Consider the following 11,432-nt stretch of genomic DNA (forward strand, 5'->3'; position numbering starts at 1 on the left):
CGGTGGCTGAGACTGGGGAGGCCCTTGGGAGGGGCCTGGTAATGACCCCTGGGATTGAGGGGGCATATGGGGCTGCTGATAGGGTGGCCCACCCTGGGCATGTGGGCCAGAAGTCTGGGGAGGATGGGGCTGCTGGCCTGGGTGGGGCTGTTGGCCTGGGTGGGTCTGTTGGCCTGGATGGGGCTGCTGGCCTGGGTGGGGCTGTTGGCCTGGGTGGGGCTGTTGGCCTGGGTGGGGCTGTTGGCCAGGGTGGGTCTGCTGGCCTGGGTGGGGCTGTTGGCCTGGGTGGGGCTGCTGGCCAGGGTGGGGATGCTGGCCTGGGTGGGGCTGCTGGCCTGGGTGGGGCTGTTGGCCTGGGTGGGGCTGCCCAGCGTAGGGTGCTGGTCCGCCCTGCTGTCCGGTTGGGGCCTGGGGGTAGGGGGCCTGCTGCTGCCCAGGGTGGGGAGCCTGGCCCTGGGAGCCATAGTATGGTCCCTGGCTCTGGGGCCCATACCCTCCTGGTCCTTGCTGTCCATAGGAAGCCATCTACAAGCGAACAAGAAGGAATCAGATGAGAGAGCCGCAGGGCCAATACATATATTGCCATTTGTGAGGGTTAAATAGAAGGCTTGGATAGGTACATGGGGTTAGGGTTTGGGAAACATCCGAGAAGCCTCACTGACCTGCTGCCCATACTGCATGCCTCCCATGCCACCAGGAGTGCGGCCCTGCATTCCCACTGGGTATCTATGGGGGCCCGGAGGTCCGTAGCCCTGGCCAGGGTAGCCTGGCCCTTGCTGAGCCCCAGGAGGGGGGCCCTGCTGGGGCTGCTGGGGGTATGGGCCTCCCCCTCCATACGCCTGGCTTCTCATCTTCCCCATCGGATCCATGGAGCCAGGAGCCTGACAGAGAGGCGGAAAGATATCAGTTGGACTTGTCATGACATGATATTCAACACATGATAGCGATAACATTACAAATATCTTGCGACATATGTAGGAAAAAATATCTGCGAAAGAACCCAGTACTTGCAGCATGAGTAACGCATGTTCTTTCTCCTCTTTTTTTCCTTCTTTATTCCCACGGTCATTACCCTGAATTTTACCTTACTCTGCCATAGTTACAGAAGTCAACACGGCCATGTATATCTCATTTCGAATGGAGGGCAGTTTGCCCAATCTTAAACACATCCCAGCTGTGCTCCCGTTTGAATATGAGCCAAGCATGCTTTCCTTCTTTTCTTTTTTTTGATGGAAAGAAGGTAACATTGGCTCTGAATGAATGACACTAGAAATACAGGGAGAGACTATTGGTCATGACCGGGTTTAGCGTAAAACCATTCATTCTCCTTCAGAAACCCACAGTATTGATGAGCTAGTCTCTGTAGTACAATCTTCCAAGTCCTCCTGCATCTTGACTTAATGTTGTGTTTGAATGTGGACACTCTTACTAAGGGGAACATACTCTAAAGTGCATCATCGTGATGTTTCTAATCTAGAGAAGTGTACACCTTGCAACCCAATGACATGTGCAGCAAGTCCTCAATGCCAGTGTGCCCAAACACGTCTCGCGTGTGTATATCTTTGCAGTCACAAGGCTGATGTGGCATTGGTACGTAATAAGCTAGCTGCTGAAGTAAGGCCTTTTATACCATACATCAAGCAGAAGAAAAAAAGCCTTTCATGACATGTTCAAGCTCCCTGCTAATGAAATGAAATAAATAAGCACGGCACATGGCTAATCTGCATGAGACAGGGGAAACTCCCTTGGCGGGATAGAGATGGCTGGACCGTCTTCTGATTGGCTTGGGGGAGGAGGGGGGCCGAGGGGCTAAGTTCTGAATAGTAACACAGGAGGGAGACTTGTGTGGCACACTAGAGACAGCAGCCAACTCTCTATGGGCACCTCACATTCACACTTCCCATGTGGCGTTTAAATACACGATGGAATTCATGTGAATTTGAAGTCAGAGTGGGTGCCATGAGTAATCTTGCACGTGTGTGTTTGTGGAGAGAGAAAATTGTAAACGGAGATAGCCTACATACAAAGTCAGGCGTGGAATCCACATGACTAAGCCCTGCGCGAGTGTAGGAGGGCGCCCTTATCTCGGAACTGTTGTTACATCATATGCATTTATAAAAGGCCATGAGCACAGGATCGACAGCCAATCGGATCTCGGCTCGCATGTCAACTCAAGACCAACTGTCTCCTGGCTTTGACAGAAGGATTTTACCTCCACAATTCAAATCCCAGAGCAAAGCAATCTGCAGACTGCAGTCACTCACTTTAATCACCAGGCCGACGTTTACAGGCTACATGCAGAGTCTGGAATATCTTAAAGCTAGCAATGCGCTGAATGATAACTTCTTTTATTTTTATGGGAACAGCTAATATATTCGTTTAATGTATTATTTTTCAAATCCCTTCAGACTACGAAACAGGTTTAGCCTATACGCACACAGTCTCCAAGTTATTCAGCAACACGAGTTTCCTGGGCATGCAATGTTTTTCTCCCCCACATACCAGTATTTTGCAAGACAGAAATGCTCGATGAAAGACACAAACCAAAACGTACAATTTGAACGGACACTATCGAACTACCACTAATAAACTACAAAGTATCCATTGTATCAAGTTTACAAATATCTGTACAACAGAAAATCATTTAATTACGTTATATGTCATACAGTCAGGCAGACAGGGTATTAGGGGTGAAGCTTTGCTACAGTGTTTCCACGACTTATGATTCGGGCCTTCTTCACACTTCGATCGTGCTCTAAGTTCCATTTTTAAAACACAATGATCTCAGGAGCACTGACCCTGTGCCAAAATATATATGATTACCAAGCAAATTAGTACAGTTTAAAGATCAGGTCTTAGAAAAACGAGAGGCAGCCATTTTAGAGTGTCTTAGCGAACTAGCTACCCAACAGACAATGGCTGGCGTGCTACGTTATAACTACATAGCAAGTGAGGATAACGCATTGTACGCCACAAGGTTTTAAGGATAGTTTAACTTTACCTGGTTTCTACTTAGAGGCTGCCCTGCACTTCCAGGACTCATAGGCGATGGGTGATGAGTCCTTTGTTGCCAACTCGGATTGCCCCCTCCATACTGACCGCTGCTGCCCATGTCTGTTGGTCCCTTGCTAGCTCCCTCCTGGTTACTGTAATCGCTTGGTGGGTAGTTTGGATAACCTCTCGTGGAACTTGGGGAGGTTAGAAGCTGGTTGAGGGTTGGCGTGGATGTTGGCTGTGGGTTCCCCACATTATATCTCTGATTATTGTAAGATCCAGCCATAGATGTGGGTCCTCCCGCTGGTTGTTGCTTTGCTGGCTGTCCCCCAGCTGTCGGAGGCTGGGCGCTGCGCGGAGAGTTGATGCCGTATCCTTGGCCGGGATAAGGAGTTCTATTCGGGAATGGATTGTAATTGTTATACTGGTGGTTCGAAAAGCCATGGTCGTGCGAGTTGGGCTGATATGGGTCCATCATGTTGCTCGATTGCACGGCCGGACCTGCAGCAGCTGCCATGCCAGGGCTTTGTTGTCCGCCATGTTGATGAAAAGGGGCCCGACCGTAGTGCTGACTGTATCCATAAGAAGGTGGAGGAAATGCGGATCCGTGATGGTGTACCATCCCGGGATGGTTATTCCCCTCGGATCCGATGGAATCATTCTGATTATTATTAGCCCTGGGCGGGTTCCCATTCCCGTTCTTCATCTCAAGTTCCCCTCCTCCCCCTGCATTTCCAACATCGGCCCCGTCCTGCAGATCCCCCCGGCCCGGAGATCCGCTCTCTAATCCCGGTTGCTTTTTTTCTTGCTGCTTCTCCACCGGTACCGACTCCTCTTTGGGGTCTCGATCCGATTTTTTAAGTTCTGAAGGCGTAGTGTTGAGAGTGGCGGCACTGGCGACCTGAGCGGCCATGATACCCCCTCTCCCTCTTTCGGCGAGTCAGTCACAATCAAACGCTAACATTTAATATAAATAATTGTTTATAACCATTTATCTTTGTCCCGACTCATTCCCACACCTTAAACCGGACCGGATCCGGCAGCCATCCCTGGTTTCAATGTGACGGTAACGGCTCAGGAACTCCAGAAGCCCATTAGATGCAAAAACCGACACAAATATTGTGGGAGTTCTATTACTGAGCCAGACTACAGGCAGGGAACGGACCAAACCAGCACGAGGCTCGCCGAGATACAGCCATTTTACTGAGCCGCACAGAGGGAGATAAAGCACGGATTGGAATCCAGAGGGTCTACGGAGTGGACTTGCCTTTTTCCAAAATGGCATAAAGTCTATGGGATACATTTTTTGATGGGCAATTTATATTGCACCATTTATTTTTGTCTTAATTATAATATTGATATGTTGTAACTCATGTCAATAAAGTTATTTAAAGTAATGTAGGTCATATGGGAAGTTCAGTGTAGTTAGACTACATAGGTCTATTATATCACCAGGAAAAACTCGTGTATGTTTATTCATGGGACAAGTCCCAAAGACATAACATCGATTTCGAAAGGAATGGCCTTTCGTGCGTTGACTACATTTACCATACAAGATGTAGGCCTATGTAGCCTATGAAGTAGGGCAAAAGGAGAGGCATACATAACCTACAAGTAGGCAATATGTCAAAAGCATATCAGTAACTAATTAGAAAACTTCATGAGAACATCAGGGATTAGTAGGACCAATCTAAAAAATTTAGAGGGAAACCTTGTTGCAAACTAGAGTAATATTGCACCTTCTCATTGGGTTCGCACGATATCGACCCCATCGCAGCCGGTTTATGGCGCTCATGTGAAAATCTTAAAAATATTGTTTTGTACATCCCGAGTGGCTCTCTTAACATTTTTTGGCGCAAGCACTACATCATCAGTAAAACAATTTCAACCTCCCAATAGCATTATTCCAATAATTAATGCTCGACTGTAGCTGGCGTAGCCTATTGCTGGCGTATTGTCAACAAGAAATCTAGGTCAACGACTGTTGCATCATCCGCCTTTTGTATTCTCTTTTTATCAAATATAATTCCCTAGAAACACTCGCCCGCACCTCAGCCTATCGGTAGGTTAGGACACGAGACAAAAGATGACAAAAGTTTTCTCCCGCCGCGTTAATGTAATTTCTGCAAACCCCGGTGTCCAAAACGAATTTACCCTCAAATTCCCCCGCCCTCTTCTTTCCCCACCCCCTCTCTGTCTGTCTCTCCCACCAAGCGGCAGCCGTGGTAGCAGCAGAAACACTCTTCTTGCGAGTGTGGGGGATGGGCGGAGAGAGCACAGCATTCTCAGCGGCCAACATTGAACCGTTCTAGCTAACCCTGACCTTGTCTTGAAAAGGGACGCGTTTCTAACATCAATAGCGTCTGTGCTCTTCAGACATTGATTTAAATCCATATAAAATAATGTGCACGTTGTGCACGTTCACATAGCCTACTTCATTCTCATCTGTCAATGAAGGGTTCAAATGAACGGTTGATCTTTTTTTATTTTTTAAGTCTACGAATGGTGCTTCGCAACACACGTAGGAGGGTTGGTTATAAGGCCTCTTGTCGTTTTCTTTCACATTCAGGCAGTCACTGATTCACACACGCATCTCTTTTTCTCTCGCAATCCCCCTCCCTCTCTTTGGCTCACACACCCCCCTTCGCGTTCTTACCCTGGAGGTAATCAGTTTTCAGGCCGGCTGGCCGGCTCCTATGAGGCAGGAAGTACCGCTGAACAGTCTCCCATACTTCATCACAAATTCAACCTCGCAGTCTGCCCCTGACACACACCCCCTGCCCGCTGCAATGATGGATACGGAGCAGCCGAGTATAAACCAAAGGTTCCACACAGCCACTAGGAACATACCAAATACATTCTCAGAGTGCGCGCGCGCGCACACACATACACAAACACTTACACACTGCAAACCTCAAGTAGTCTGCCTCTTTAACGGCAAAGAACAAAACGAAATTATTAAACTAAACCAACATTGAAAAACAAATATTCATCTATATTTGATATAAATATGGGTATGCTTTATGGATGATGGAATACGGCTTTTATATCTCAACTTTCCAGCACAGTACAAGGTCTGGCTGCTTAGCAAGAAACTAGGCTTCTCTGCCTGAGACCAGAGACAGGGGCCAGTTGTGCAGAAACACAGATTTAATGTGGCTTCCTCTCCCCGCCTGACTTCGTTATTCTGCTGTGGCCACTAATAAAAACAGGAGTAGATATTTAGGGATCTGGGATGCGGATTTGGGAACACTTACGCCCCCTCATGGCCACCGGTGATGAAAACTCCGCTTCAAATTTACGTTTTGAATGGAAAAAGGGTCGCTCACCGTCGACGCAATTTTGACCATGGAGACAAAATGTAAACGAATTATTAATGTGCTGTTATCGTCAACTGGTTCATTAAACAATGCACACAATATAGGGCTATTTCAAAGGAAGAAACATACTTAATCGTTTCCCTACCACATTGGTTGTGAAAATAACCAACTTTGGACGGAAAGAGTTAAAATATTTTCTGTAGCGCATCATGAGGCCATCAATATCATCCAGTCATCCAGTCCCTCGCTTTTTCCACTCCTCCTTTATCAAGACTGCAACAGGTGGGCAGCTCAGGCACCGTCAAACAGAGGATCATCATGTGTAACATCAACAAATCCACAACTTTCATATCCTCATAAACAACACCCAGTATTGTGTGTAAACTGCTATTTATAAACAATACACAGTACACTGCTATTTTCAGTATTATATCAGCTGTACGTCTTTTATTCCACAGAAACAACGTTTTTTGAATTTTTCAATTTTTATTAAATCACATACTTTGCTTTCAATAACATTGTTGCTAATTTGATTAATGTTTGCATCTTGAATCACTGTTTCCAGTTTGTTGCTAATCCCGGTTCCTGCTAATAGTTTATTTGTGAGATACCAGAATGCATCTCTGGACAGTGGTGTTGCAGTGTGAGCACAGTGTTGAAAACCCAGGTGGTCACGTGGGCCAGGGGCCCCAGGACATCCTGCGACCCTCCAGAACAGGAACCAGAACCATCCATCCACCTTTGGGTCTACTGATCCATCACCTCCTCCTCCACAGTCTTCTCCCCAGGGCTAACGTACCTCTCCTGAACCCCTAAAGTTCTGAAGAAGACGTGTTACGGAAAAACACTCAACCGCCATCGAAGAGCTTCAGTCTTTTCTACTTTGTTGCAGCTTATGCAACTCTAACAGAGCATTTTCCCACCCAGGAATCAATCAAGTTATTTCCCCCCCAACTTTACTGAGCTCCTTGAGCTGCACAACAAAGTATCTTAACATTTGAATCCAGCAAGACAGTATAGAGCAGGACTAAGCTCTCCAGCACCTGTACTATAGCAAATACACTTGAAGTCGCAAACTGGACCGTTTAAATATTCCAAGACTTTTTAGTTTTCCAGTGGCACAGCTGGTCAATGTCACAGCTTGCACACGCAGCCCTGCTCCACAGGCACACCTGCTGTTACATTTTCTCAACAAGGCGTTTTTGAGCATGAGCGCGTGTAGTGACGTGTCTCTGTGTAAGCAGCCCCTGAAGCCTCACTGCAGGGGCCCGGGTTGGAGTCCAGCTAGGGCCATTTCCTGTGTGTCTTCCCCTCTTTCGCTCCCCTTACATTTTCAGTCTGTCTAATACAGTCACTATTCCTCAATAAAGCATAAATTCCATTAAAAAAAAAGTATATATACAGTGCCCTCCAAAAGTATTGGAACAGTGAGGCGAATTCCTTTATTTTTGCTGTAGACTGAAAACATTTGGGCTTGACATCAAATAATGAACGTGAGACCAGAGATCAACGTTTCAGCTTTTATTTCCAGGTATTTACATCAGGATCTGATGCACAACTAAGAAAATATCACATTTTGTTTGAATCCACCCATTTGTCATGTGATCAAAAGTATTGGAACAGATATACTTAAAACATATTTAAGTGAATAAGACTTAATATTTAGTTGCAAATCCTTTGCTTTCAATAACTGCAGCAAGTCTGTGACCCATTGACGTCACCAAACTTTTGCATTCTTCCTTTTTGATGCTTTCCCAGGCTTTCACTGCAGCCTCTTTCAGTTGTTGTTTGTTTTGTGGGGTTCCTCCCTTCAGTCTCCTCTTAAGCAGGTAAAATGCATGCTCTATAGGGTTTAAGTCTGGAGATTGACTTGGCCAGTCTAATACCTTCCATTTCTTGCCCCTGATGAACTCCTTTGTTGTTTTGGCAGTGTGTTTTGGGTCGTTATCTTGCTGCATGATGAAGGCTCTGCCAATCAGTTTGGTTGCATCTTTCCTTAAATTGGCAGACAAAATGTTTCTGTAGACTTCCGAGTTCATTTTGCTGCTGCCATCATGTGTTACATCCTCAATGAAGATTAATGAGCCCGTCCCAGAAGAAGCCATGCAAGCCCAAGCCATGACATTACCTCCACCGTGTTTCACAGATGAGCTTGTGTGTTTGGGATCATGAGCAGTTCCTTTCTTTCTCCAAACTTTAGCCTTTCCATCACTTTGGTAAAAGTTAATCTTTGTCTCATCAGTCCATAAAACTTTGTCCCAGAATTTTTGAGGTTCATCTCTGTACTTTTTGGCAAATTCCAGCCTGGCCTTCCTATTCTTCTTGCTAATGAGTGGTTTGCATCTTCTGGTGTAGCCCTTGTACTTTTGTTCATGAAGTCTTCTGCGAACAGTAGATAGTGATACCTTCACTCCTGCCATCTGGAGGTTGTTGCTGATCTCACTAACAGTTGTTTTAGGGTCTTTCTTTACAGCTCTCACAATGTTTCTGTCATCAACTGCTGATGTTTTCCTTGGTCTACCTGTTCGACGTCTGTTACTTAGTACACCAGTAGTTTTCTTCTTCTTCAGGACATTCCAAATGGTTGTACTGGCTATGGCCAATGTTTCTGCAATGGCTCTGATTGATTTTCCATCTTCTCTAAGACTCACAATTGCTTGTTTTTCACCCAAAGACAGCGCTCTGGTTTTCATGTTGTTTTCACCTCTGAATACAGTCTGCATAGACAAAACCTATCTTACCCAATCTGAACCTGAGTGTAGACATTCAGTGGTATTTATTGATTGAATAATGTATGTAATAGGACACACCTGGGCAACAAAACACACCTGTCAGTCACATGTTCCAATACTTTTGCTCACGTGACAAATGGGTGGGTTCGAACAAAAAGGTGATATTTTCTAATTTGTGCATCAGATCCTGATGTAAATACCTGGAAATAAAAGCTGAAACGTTGATCTCTGGTTTCACATTCATCGTTTGATGTCAAGCCCAAATGTTTTCAGTCTACAGCAAAAATAAAGGAATTGGCCTCACTGTTCCAATACTTTTGGAGGGCACTGTACATAAACAATACAGATACAAACAAATTTACAGATATAAATAAAGGAAAGGATACGAGCTGAACTGGAAGTCTGCCCCCACTGCGGCCGACATCATCGCCTGCAGGTTCCTTTCCTCCAGGTCGCCGAAACAGTAGCCGTTGGCCTTGTCCACCGTCCGCAGCACCCGAGTCATGCTCTCCCTGTCCTGGAGGCCAAGCAGGGGTCAGAGGTCATGCCTTACCGGGAAACACCTTCACCTCTAAACTGTTAAACTGCTCAAATGTGTGTTGTTGTTACTTGTTCTGATCAGGTATGTTAGATGTATTATATTACAGGTACAAAAGGTTATATATTAAACCATGGGTATACTATACTGTATCATCAGGTATGTATATTGGAGGTAGCACACCTGTACGCTGAAGGGGACAAAGGAGACAAGGCCGTAGTCTTGAATCACTTCTGCCAGTTTCTCATTCAGGTGGTGGAACTTTTTGAAAAAGGGGTCGGCTGCCAAGTGATCGACCAGGTAGGTCAGGTCTAGGACCTCGGTGTAGAAGTCCAGGTTGAAGGCTGAGCCGGGAGAAAAAGAGAGCACGTTCAGTACCTCTCCAAAATGTAGCAATTTATCAAACAAATCTTATATGTCAGCTTGTACAAATACATGGACTGGCTGAGGATGGAAACTGAGGCCTAACTTTTTCACTCAGTTCATGGTTACGTTGTTGAGTGGGGTAGCTGGCCCTAATCTTCACCCAAGCCCCCCCGACTCACCCAGTTTTCCATATTGCTCAATGAGGTCCATCTTGGAGAGGATGTTGACATGGGGCAGCTCCACGTGTAGCATGGTGGACAGAGACGTGCACAGCACCGAGATGAACTTGGCTGGGTCGGCACAGTAGTGAGAGTCCACCAGGTGCACAGCAGCTAACTGAGACGGTACGAAGACAACGGGAGTTAGCAATGGAGCAGAACACATTGTTACTCTTAACACTGAGAAGTATATTTCTTCAGGTAAATTGATATCACTACTTACTCGTATAGTTTTACTCAAGACTAAATGAAAGGGGTAAAGGTGGGCGGTATTCATGGAATGTACTGCACAGGTTATAGAATGTGTAGGAGGTAACAGTTTAAAGTGACACAGGATCTTGGTCACGCATATCTACTTTTTCCTTTATCAATCCAGAGATCCAGAACTCACCCTGAAGTTCCACTTTCCCAGCTGAGCCACGATGTTCTTCACAGAGCTCTGGTGGGTGTAAAGTTCCACCTGACCCGGGAAGTCAAACAAGAAATAGCAGTCACTGTGTTGTTTTAACTTAGCTTCAAGCCAGTCCAAGTTCGCTTCAAGATACTCCATACAGTACAAAAGTCCGCCATTGGGTCCAAGCTTCAACCCCTCCATTACATCCTCTAATGTGACCAGCTCTGAAATGTCCACGGCGCAGGTATAAGGCATCCTCTCGTTAGCAGGGTCCATATTAACCACAACCACTTTGCGTCCGAGGTGTCCCAAAAATTCCTGCATTCCGCGGCAGTATGTGGTTTTGCCAGAACCTGGAGGTCCAATCACCACCTGACCAAAGCGTAATGACTGAGGCTGTGTCGGCTGAGCTGACATTGTTGCTTTGTATCCCTTTGTATACGCTTGACAGGTCACAGCTAGAAGGAGGAAACTAGAGATAAAATGAAAATCTCTGACCCCTGAACATCTTGCTGTGTAAAAAGCTACTAAACAAATATATTAAATCGCTAACGCTACCCAGATCGCTAAGCTATCCAGTCTATTCTTCAACTCAGGTAAACAAGTTACTGCTAGCAATACCAATCGCCAATTTAATCTAGCAGTCTTCTCCAGCTAAGACCTCCACGGGAAGACGAGAGACCTTCTTAGGAATATGTACACACTAATAACCATTAACTAATATCATCAAGTAATATTTAGAAATAAGGGGACAGTGAATGTTGGCTGCCATTGACACTTGCCGCCGTTGAAGTTGTTTTCGGAGGCTAGTATTTCCGGGTCATTGATGTCAAAATAAAAGTATCTACATTTTTTTATGGGGTATTCGTT

The 11,432-nt window shown here is 45.8% G+C and overlaps 3 protein-coding genes across 7 annotated transcripts in view; all 3 read right to left on the bottom strand.

Moving 5' to 3' along the window:
- The window catches only part of arid1aa (AT rich interactive domain 1Aa (SWI-like)), a 16,721-nt gene extending 16,535 nt beyond the window's left edge, over positions 1 to 186 (bottom strand). For 4 of the 5 annotated variants that reach the window (XM_047030434.1, XM_047030424.1, XM_047030414.1 and 1 more), the window contains exon 1: positions 1 to 150. This exon is cut by the window's left edge and continues 336 nt beyond it. In XM_047030434.1, coding sequence (XP_046886390.1) covers positions 1 to 66 — 66 coding nt within the window. In that variant the 5' untranslated portion in view covers positions 67 to 150. The other variant, XM_047030447.1, reaches the window with a different exon arrangement.
- Positions 187 to 249: 63 nt separating this feature from the next.
- On the bottom strand, positions 250 to 4,230 carry LOC124475547 (AT-rich interactive domain-containing protein 1A-like; the record flags this gene model as incomplete). Its single annotated transcript, XM_047032260.1, has 3 exons — positions 3,002 to 4,230; positions 663 to 881; positions 250 to 525 (listed from the first exon to the last, which is right to left on the bottom strand). Coding segments are annotated over exons 1-3 (1,401 nt in total), but the record flags the coding sequence as incomplete, so codon positions are not given.
- Positions 4,231 to 6,756: 2,526 nt separating this feature from the next.
- gpn2 (GPN-loop GTPase 2) lies at positions 6,757 to 11,358 on the bottom strand. Its single transcript, XM_047039420.1, has 5 exons — positions 10,560 to 11,358; positions 10,130 to 10,286; positions 9,768 to 9,928; positions 9,433 to 9,563; positions 6,757 to 7,134 (listed from the first exon to the last, which is right to left on the bottom strand). Exons 1-5 carry the CDS (start codon positions 10,977 to 10,979, stop codon positions 7,062 to 7,064), a joined length of 942 nt encoding a protein of 313 aa, XP_046895376.1. The 5' UTR covers positions 10,980 to 11,358; the 3' UTR covers positions 6,757 to 7,061.
- Between the last annotated feature and the right edge of the window lie 74 nt (positions 11,359 to 11,432).

The sequence above is a fragment of the Hypomesus transpacificus genome, chromosome 2, assembly GCF_021917145.1.
Source record: "Hypomesus transpacificus isolate Combined female chromosome 2, fHypTra1, whole genome shotgun sequence".
NCBI classification, from domain to species: domain Eukaryota; kingdom Metazoa; phylum Chordata; class Actinopteri; order Osmeriformes; family Osmeridae; genus Hypomesus; species Hypomesus transpacificus.